The sequence below is a fragment of the Vigna radiata genome, chromosome 1 (genome assembly GCF_000741045.1).
Source record: "Vigna radiata var. radiata cultivar VC1973A chromosome 1, Vradiata_ver6, whole genome shotgun sequence".
Lineage (NCBI taxonomy): Eukaryota > Viridiplantae > Streptophyta > Magnoliopsida > Fabales > Fabaceae > Vigna > Vigna radiata.
In genome coordinates, this window is record NC_028351.1 from 14480325 (window position 1) to 14490541 (window position 10217).

The window sequence follows — 10217 nt, forward strand, 5'->3', positions numbered from 1 at the left end:
AAAGGAAGTATGCTCTTGATATATTACAAGAAACAATTATGATTGATTGCAGACCGGTAGACAGTCCCATGGACCCAAACCAAAAATTAAAGATAGAAGAAGGTGAATTATTCTCTGATCCAGAGAAGTATAGGAGACTGGTTGGAAAACTGATTTATCTCACTATTACAAGGCCAGGTCTATCCTTTGCAGTTGGAGTGGTTAGTCAGTTCATGCAGGCCCCATGTGTTGACCACTGGAATGCTCTCATTCACATTCTAAGGTATGTCAAAAAGGCTCCCGGGCAAGGACTGCTATATGAAGATAAAGGAAGCATTCAAGTCTCTGGGTATTGTGATGCAGATTGGGCAAGCTCGCCTATTGATAGACGGTCTACTACAGTATATTGTGTTTTTCTGGGAGGAAACATTATTTCATGGAAAAGTAAGAAACAAAATGTAGTAGCTCGATCAACAGCGGAAGCTGAGTATAGGGCAATGGCGTCACTAACATGTGAACTTATATGGNTGAAACAATTCCTTCAAGAGCTTAAATTCTGTGACATCCATACTATGAAGATGTATTGCGACAATCAAGCTGTGCTCCACATTGCATCAAATCCCGTGTTTCACGAGAGGACTAAACATATAGAAATTGATTGTCATTTTGTTCGTGAAAAGTTGTTGACTAAAGAAATATGTACTGAGTTTATTGGGTCAAACGATCAACTCGCAGATGTATTGACTAAATCATTAAGGGGTCCTCGGATTGAGTTTATTTGTTCCAAGCTTGGTACATACAATTTGTATGCTCCAGCTTGAGGAGAAGTGTTAGGATATTTATCCTATTTATCATGATTATATTGTATCTAGGTTACTCTAATTATCATGATTATATTGTGTCTAGATTACTCTAATTATCATGATTATATTGTGTCTAGATTACTCTAATTATCATGTTTATGTTGTGTCTAGGTTACTCTAATTATCATGTACTCTTGTATCAATTTATTATTATAAATAAAAGATTATGAGAGAGATCAATCCAGCCCTCTAGAATTATTTTACAGTTTAATTCTCAAGTCATATAATTATAAATTTCAAATAAAAAATAGATTGAACATTTGTAATAGGAGAATAGATAAATGTCTTAGAATCGGGTTTTAAATATTCTTCTTTAACAATTTCATTTGAGGATCTGAAATCTTCTTTATTATCCTTGTCTCCTCTTTTTCTACCAAATATTTTTCATTCTAAACCTTCCTTTCACTTCCTTTTGTCTTTGATGGATAATTCATGTTGATCTAATAATTATTTTTGTTCTTCAATCATTTGAATGTATTTCTTCTTTAGAGAAATATGAGACAACATGGAGAAACAAATAAAAAAAATTGATTAGTTCCTAAAAAGTACTTCCTCTATCAAAGGTGTTCATTATTTTCACTCAAGCCCTTCCAAAGCATGAAATAATCTCTATAAGAAAAAAACCATGATTTTAATTCTTAAAATTCTAAAAGATGATAATTGTATTCTATTTATTCAAGATTCTTTCAAACCATGTCCATGATTCACATTTCACTTTCACGGCACTCTGTAACACACAACAAACCATGCATATGTTGACTTGAATGTCAAATTTATGAGTTCGGTCGTATAACATAAAAATAAAAAACTAAACAAGTGACATTAGATGTTCGTAAATAGCAGCTAAAACACATTCACTTCACCCCAAAAGAGTGATGTTGAAATTATAATGGTCGTGTCACATTAAGAATATGGCAATGCTTATGTTCCACAATGTGATTTTTATATGTTCAATACCAGGCATGAGAATGAAAAATAATGTGTGATGCTCATGAACTCAACCATTGTCAACCATGATTGCTTTAACCGTTGCTTGAAATTGTGTGAGCAAAATCAATGAAAGATTGCAATATATATGGAGCACCACATTTGTACTATTGCATAATCAATATTCATGTGCATTTTCTAAGACAATCCAAACATACCAATTCAAAGAGTATATCAATGGTTATGAAACAAAGCAAAGTTACTTTTCCTTCAATCAGAATGACATTCACATTTCTCATTATAAATAAGAAACTTGATACCCTAAACTTGAACAAAGGAATAGAAATATTGACAATTCTCATTATAAATGCCTGTTTAATTTCATTAAGAACAATAAACAAGCTTTCAAATTTAGCTAAACATATTCAAAGGATCGATTTCCATAATCACCAACTCTCTATATACAGGACATTCTCGTGGTGATGACCTAAACCAAATTTACAAGAACACTCAGATCCAACCTTATATTACAGAAAGAACAGCTCTCTTTACACATCAAACCCTCTCAAGAACACAAGGTTTGATTCTTCAGCATTTTCCCTCAAAGATGTTCACCTTAGTTAAAGTCAAGTCATTTTTATAAGCAGTCACACTCAGCTTCCTCTATGTACACTTCTCTGAATGGAGTTTAAGCAACAGTAGGGATCCTAGAATTCTGGCAATCCCTGTTGAGGCAATCAAATCCCTCAATTCTAACTGTGGACGGTTTAAGTCCGAAACTCATCCTAACAAACCCTCCTTTGCCAGAAGCCGAGGATGGAGAAAATAAACCTGATGGCGATGAAGTCGTAAATGCGGGATCGTGCTTTTCTCCAAATCGAGCATCCTGGACCACAGGATTTGCAGCTCGAACAGGAGGAGATCCACAAAAAAATGGAGGAGATGAAGCTACCTGATTTGAAAACTCCTTCCCATAACTCTCCTGTTCATAACGCACACCAATTCATAAACCAAAGTTATCAGAATGAATAAAATGTCAATCTATGATCCGTGGAATCTGCCAGAAAGACCCCTCAAAGAATAGCCAAGTTTTCTTGTAAGACTATATTCCTTTGAAGCCAAAACCATAGCACAAAGTTTCAAATCATGGTTTAAAATTTCAGTTACTATAGCTGTTTGATTCAATCATTGACAATGCAAGAAATTACAAACAAATTTAGCGGATGCAGACATAATTATGATCAGGAAAGTCCACAATCCTTAATATCACAACACAACCGAAATCATGGTGGCAAACCAACTTTTAAAACCTTTATTTCAAATACAACAAAAATTGTCTACCAAAAGAAACAAAGCATGCATCACACCACAAATTCATACATTACTATGGTACCAAGAGTATCCTAATTGACATTTATCTTCCTAGGCCTAAAGGAAATTTTCATGAAGTTCATAGCTTACCTTCTTAAACATAATCTCTAGTAGCTCTGCCCCACCTTTTGAATCAGAACCCTCGGCCTGTTGACTTCAAGAAAAATTGAAACACAAGAAATCAGATCCCCAAAGGCTTTCAAAACAGATTAATGTCATCAAAACTTACAAAGGTCAAGAAATGAATTCTGATATTTACTTGAAATGCCATCTCAAGTGCCTCATAGGCATGTTAGATACAACCCCAACTCGGCGTGGCTTAGGGCAAACGACGGACTCCTTCTTTTCAACGAAATTCACAGAGCCTCTCATCTCTTCACAGGCTGCAAAGGCGTTCTTTTGAAGACCATAACAGTTCATCTTCAAATCACCTTTATTTCAAAGTAGAATACCTACGCAACAAAATAATAACAAAACTATACTCAGAACATGTCAAAATTGAAAGTACGTTCTTAATCCATACAGCAAAATTATTCTCAGAATATGTCTCTGTCTCCCTCTCTCACACACGCACGACAACATATAACAAAATTAGACTCAGAAAATCTCAACATTGAGAACATGATCTTAAAAATTGTAACACCCATACCCTATTCAATAAAATTATTTTCAGAAATGTCTCTTTCTAACCTATGTGCGGTGTTTTCTTATTTAAAAAAAAAAAATAAAACCATGATCTTAAAAAATCGTTACGCTCCTAATCCAATATGCAAACAGATCCATTCAACCTAAACACAATAAAATAAAAAGAAAACCGCAACCCATTTCACTATTTTCCAGCCTTCCTAAACACAACAAACAAATTTTCACAAATTTCCAACAGATCTGAGCTCAAATCATGAAAAATTTCAAAATTTTTGTCCGGCTCATAGGCACCCCCAGAAAAAAACCACCTTTAGCTCAATGCATCAATTTTCAAAAAAATAAAACACCCAAGCCAAAACCCAAAAGAGGGACCTCATAACAAATCTATAAAAAACACATTTTTCAACGAAAAAAGAAAAAAAAAATCAACATTAAACCGTGTGGGAAACGTTTTGTTTGACATTCCACACCCAAAATTAAAAGAAATTAATTTCAGATCTAGAACAAAGTGCAAGAAAGAGAGGAAACCTGGGAAAGAAATGAAGGGAAGTGGTAGATAGGAGAATGGAGAGGAAGAGAACGTAAGCAGCTGGAATTCATTTATAGTGAAGATACGTGTTGTTCGATTTGGAGGGTCACACGACGTCGTTGTTATCATTCTATTCCCACGTTTTAACTATGTCAATTGTCTTTGCTTCTTTTTCATTTTTATTTCAAATATTCTAACTACCGATTTCACCTCATTTCAAATCTTAATTTACTTTGTTATTGTTGTTACATCGGTTTTCTATGTTTTTTATTATTCTTATTTTTAATTCAAAAATTTCTTTTTATCAATTTATAAAAAATATTTAAATTCTTATTATGCATTCATCTCACTATCAAACCAAGTTTCATTATATTAATTTCAATTTGATTTTGTATTTTTATTTTGTTTTTAAAATTGTGTCACGTCATAATGATACTAACAATGTCATGTTTTATTATATTAGTCTCAATTTCGTCATTATATTTTTATTTTGTCTCTATTTAGTTTTAATTATTTTTAAAACTAAATAATTTTTTCCCTCTTCAAATTCAAACAAAATTTAATTTGTATATAAATGTTATACAAATATTTTATTAAAATTAATATTTTTATTAAATATTTTTAACAAGGTAAAATTTATTTATATTTATATTTAATTAATTATACAAATGTTAATTATATTTTTTAAACATAACTATAAGAGTTAAAAAAAACAATGAACAAATTAATGACGTTGAATTTTATTATTTTAAAGTAAAAATTAGAATAAATTTGGTAAAAATCCTAATTAATGTAGAATCATGAAAAAAAATTATCTTTAATTACCATTTTCATGAAAAATTTCTTCAATTCTTTATTAAAAAAAAGTGAAATTTTACGTCAATAATTTTTCCACTTAGCCGCATCATTTCAAAAATCCACCCCTACGTATCATTTTTTATAAACTCTTATAGGTATTTAAAGAACATAATTAACATTTATATAGTTAACTAAATACAAAAAATAAATAAACTTAATCATGTTAAAAAATATTTAATAAAAATATCAATTATAATAAATTAGGGGAGGAACAAAATTGTTTAATTTTTAAAAAAATTAGAACTAAATTGAGACAAAATTAGGACTAAATTAGAACTAAATTGACCGTGTGACATGACACTAATAGTGTCACATGACATTAATAGTGTCACATGTCACTATCAAGCAACCTTTCATTGTATTAGTCTCAATTTGGTTATTATATTTTTATTTTGTCTCATTTTAGTCCCAATTGTTTTTAAAATTAAATAATTTTGTCCCTCCCCAAATTCAAACAACAATTTAATTTGTAGGTTTAAACCTGTCCCTAAGTTATAAGCGGATGTTCAGTTTAGTCCCCGTTTTTAAAAATGTAAATCTTTGGTCCCTAAGTTATAAAAAATGTATCAAATGAGTCCTTTTTTGACTTGAAATACTGTTTTTGGTTGTTTCTTAACAACTGCTACTACATCTTTAGATTGCTCTGATTTGTTTCTTAATAATAACAACACTTTATACTGTTTTTGGTTGTTTCTTAACAACTGCTACATCTTTAGATTGCTCTGATTTGTTTCTTAATAATAACAACACTTTAGATTGCTCTTTGTACTTTGATCATGAACATCAAAAAATGACTCATTTGATACATTTTTTATAACTTAGGGGACCAAAGGCTTAGATTTTTAAAAGCGGGGACTAAACTGATATCAATTTTATACAAATATTTTATTAAAATTGATATTTTTATTAAATATTTTTAACAAGGTAAAATTTATTTATATTTAGTTAATTATACAAATGTTAATTATGTTTTTTAAATAGTGAACAAATTAATGACATAGAATTTTATTATTTTAAGGTAAAAAATTAAAATAAATTCGATGAAAATCCTAATTAATCTAGAAGATTATGAAAAAAGAAATTATCTTTAATTACCATTTTCATGGAAAATTTCTTCAATTCTTTATTAAAAAAAAGTAAAATTTCATGTCAATAATTTTTTCACTTAGCCACATCATTTAAAAAATACACCCGTACGTATCATTGTTTTTTCTAAACTCTTATAGGTATATTTAAATAACATAATTAACATTTATATAATTAACTAAATACAAAATATAAATAAACTTAATCTTGTTAAAAATATTTAATAAAATATCAATTATAATAAATTAGGGGAGGGCAAAATTGTTTAATTTTAAAAAAAAAAATTAGAACTAAATTGAGACAAAATAAAAATATATGGATCAAATTGAGACTATGTAGTACTGTTAGTGCCATATCATACTGTTATTGTCACATGGCACAATGTTAGTTTGACACGTGACAATTTAAAAAAATATAAAAAAATAATAAAAATAAAAATAATAAAAAATAGTTAAAAATTCAAAAAAATCATAAAGTTACACATGGCACATTCTTTAATGGTATTAGTACGGAACTAACGGAAAAGACCTGATTGCTTCAATTTTTCAAAAATAGGAACCCAATTGAGACATAACGAAAGTAAGAGACCTATTTCAGAAAAGTCACCAGAAATAGAGACTAATCATATGATTAAACCTATGTTAAAAATTAATATAATATAGGCATATTACTTATTGGTCTTTCATATTATATTCTAACATTATTCAAAAAATTATGTTAATAATATACTAAATATATTTATTACTAATTATGTGGTATATGTTGAAAGATATATTGACACTTGCTTAGATGTCCTAAAACTTAAATGGCTATTCACAAACCATAGCAATATGGTTGGTTATATGTTGGTTAGCTGATGCACTATAGTAATATGGTCGCCTATATACTAGCAAGGTAGATTCAACATAAGGAAAGACTACTTAAGGTAACAATTAAAGTATGCTTAAGTAGATGGATTACCCTAAGATTAATCAAGGTAATTAGCCATATGGATCAAACTCATCCAGATAAAAAGCCCATAAACATAGTATAAATATCACAAATATGAGGTAAATTATTACGTTCATTAATTATAACATTTATTGCTCGTAGGTGCACTTGGTTGACTTGCGTTAGAGTGTCTTCTGTAGGCCCTATCCGACTTGGAGAGGACGAGTACGTTAAGGAGGCAAGCACTTTTAAGGAGGATGAGTACCCCTAAGTTGAACGCTTGAAGCATTTGGAGTATTTTTGGAGTCTTTACAGGATATACTTACGGCTTTTTAAGAACAATTGGTGTCCACTGTAAGACCCGTGATGATTAGAAATAAAATAGTCTTGGGACTTTGGTGTTTTGGTATATATCTCGTTAGAACCTAATTGCTATTTATTTTCTTGATTTTATTTTATTAAAGTGAACCACATGTTTTGGTATATTTTTTGAATTGTGATACGTGTGTTATTACCAATGTGATGGGTTGGCTTCTTGATAGAAGGGTGGTCCAGGATTGAATGATTATGGGTTCAATTCCTAGAGAGAATAGTTTAAGAGAAACTTCGATTTTAATTGTATTTTTGCTTAACAACAAAATGATCTTTTTATCTTTATTAACTGGTGCGGAAATTAAATTAAGGGGTGTAAGAAGTAAAAACATGCAAATAAAATAAAATAAAATAAACTCAAAGTTGAAAGAGATTACGTGAATATTTTTGAGGATTTAGTTTTTGGTAATTTAAAAACTAGTTGGGAGAAAATAGGGGATGTGATCTTAATGGATTTTAGAAATAAAGAGAGAGATTTTATTAAAACCAAAAAGATAGAGAAAGAGTGGAAAATAAAGAATGTACTCTTAGCCTATGTCATCAAAGTATAAATAATGAATTATGTTAGCAATATGTTAATATAAATAGTTAAACTATCATATAAAATGAATTTACCTGAAAGGGAGAATTTAATAGCTTATCCTTAAAGGCCTGCCATATATCCTCATCAAGAAATTTAGACTTTTCACAAGGGCTTTTATTACTTTTGGAATCATATATGTAGTGAGTTGTAAGCATAGTTTAGAATTCTTCCATCATTCTCCAACATATGAAATCCATTTTGGCTTCAACAGAATGGTGTTTGGGATGCCATATGTTGATGTGATCATAAATAAGGCAAAGGATGAAGAGAATAAAAGCATAACAAGAAGCATGGCTAAAGGAAATCATCTTATTTCTTGGCTCCTTTATACCTTTGTACAAAAGGAGTAGAGTAAGTTCCTTGGCTTGTATTTTGCCTCTCTTGTTTCTTTTTCTTAGCTTTTGTTGTAGAGAAGCTTATATACTCTTATTTTCTTTAAGGTGCAAGCAAGGTGTGACTTCACATAGTTTGGGCTTAAAATAAAGAAGAATAAATAAGTCTCTTCCCCTTTTAGTTGCTTGTATTGTAAGATATCTCATGTATAGTTTTAGTTTTGATCTTTAGACTAGTTAGGTAACTTATATACCCTTAAGAGGTTGTAGAATTAAGAGATGCGGGACTTAAAATAGCCTTGAGAGTTGTTGTCCAGACTTGAAGGCATCCAAGTCCCACATCCTTTAGTTTTCTCCACCTACTTCATCTCCTAGTGCTATATATGCAACATAAGGTCTCATTTGTACATACACCTTTAAATTTGAATATAAAGAGTGTTTCTCATTCAATTGCATTACTTCTTTGAGATAAAATTTTGTCTCTTAGTCTAAATTTGGACCTTATCTTGTGAAGAACAATTGACGATTGTCCTTGGAATTTATCTTGGATCATTCAAGTGACATGCCTTCCAATTCAATAGTTTCCTCTCAACATTTTTAGTCTTTTAATTCCATTTCTTAATTGCTCTTGTTTAGTTATTAGTTTTATTTTTATCTAAGACGTTGTCCTATATCATGTGGTATCTAGAGCCTTAGGTTTGTTCATTTTTAGGAAAGCATGATAGGTAGAAAGAAACTTTTTTTTTTCGTCAAGACTCAGTGCACGTGATTCTCGCCCTACGAGGACGTGAAATTTCGTCTCCCTTGTTTGAGTGAAACTTTTTTCTATAGTTTCGCTTACATGTTAGAAAAAATATCATTTCACTTTAATTCCATCATTTACTATGTTCATTTGGTGTTAATTCATTCAATACTTTATAGTTTTGCTTGTTTTTTGGTTATTCCTTTTAAAGTTGATACTAATTGCATGTTGTTTGTGTGTTTGTTGGTTGGTTTGTTTCCTTTGGCTGTTATACCTCATTAAGGACACCTTAAGAGTGATCTAAAGACTCCAATTAAGGGCCTAGAAGTGCTTCAAAAGTTTTTGTACAAAGGTTGGCCAAAGCCTGAAAATGAAGTTGTGGAGGTGAAATTGGTGTAGAAGCTATCGATATGTTGGGGTGCTCATGGTTTTAGGGGTGATGGTCGTGGTTTGGGTGAGTATTTATGGTGGGATGGAAGTTTTTGATGGATCTATGGAAAGGTTGGGCCAAATCTAGAGAAGGGTGGCTAAAGGGACCTCATGGGTGACATGTGACAATCCACTTTTGCAAAGTTTCCCCACTCTTAAAGTGACATGTGGCAATCCATTTTAGCAAAAGTTTCTCCATTTAGAAAATGACACATGACCACTTCCTTCTTAAGAAAACTCTTCACTAAGAGTTTGTCATGTGGTCATCATGCCCTAGGGTGGGACACCCTCCATCAAGCTAATTAACATTACAAACCATACAATACTTAGCCCTTAATACAAGGTCTAAAAGGAAATCCTATACTACTTGACCCTTAATACATGGTGATGACCCATGATGATAAGAGCTCAGACCCACCTTCCACATCCACAACCGTTAGTAAAATTTAACTTCACACATAATATCATTATAACCTTATTACGCACTAAAAAATACTTCTTCTAGATCCAAATTGTATCAACTCAAAGTCATACCCTTTCAGATCTATGTTGTTTCCCTCAAATATCTCTG

At 30.9% G+C, this 10217-nt stretch overlaps 1 protein-coding gene across 1 annotated transcript; it reads right to left on the reverse strand.

Annotated features, from left to right (window-relative positions):
• Positions 1-2105: 2105 nt before the first annotated feature.
• Positions 2106-4437, reverse strand: LOC106764536. Its single transcript, XM_014648810.2, has 4 exons — positions 4314-4437; positions 3400-3592; positions 3231-3294; positions 2106-2751 (listed from the first exon to the last, which is right to left on the reverse strand). Exons 2-4 carry the CDS (start codon positions 3558-3560, stop codon positions 2458-2460), a joined length of 519 nt encoding a protein of 172 aa, XP_014504296.1. The 5' UTR covers positions 3561-3592; positions 4314-4437; the 3' UTR covers positions 2106-2457.
• Between the last annotated feature and the right edge of the window lie 5780 nt (positions 4438-10217).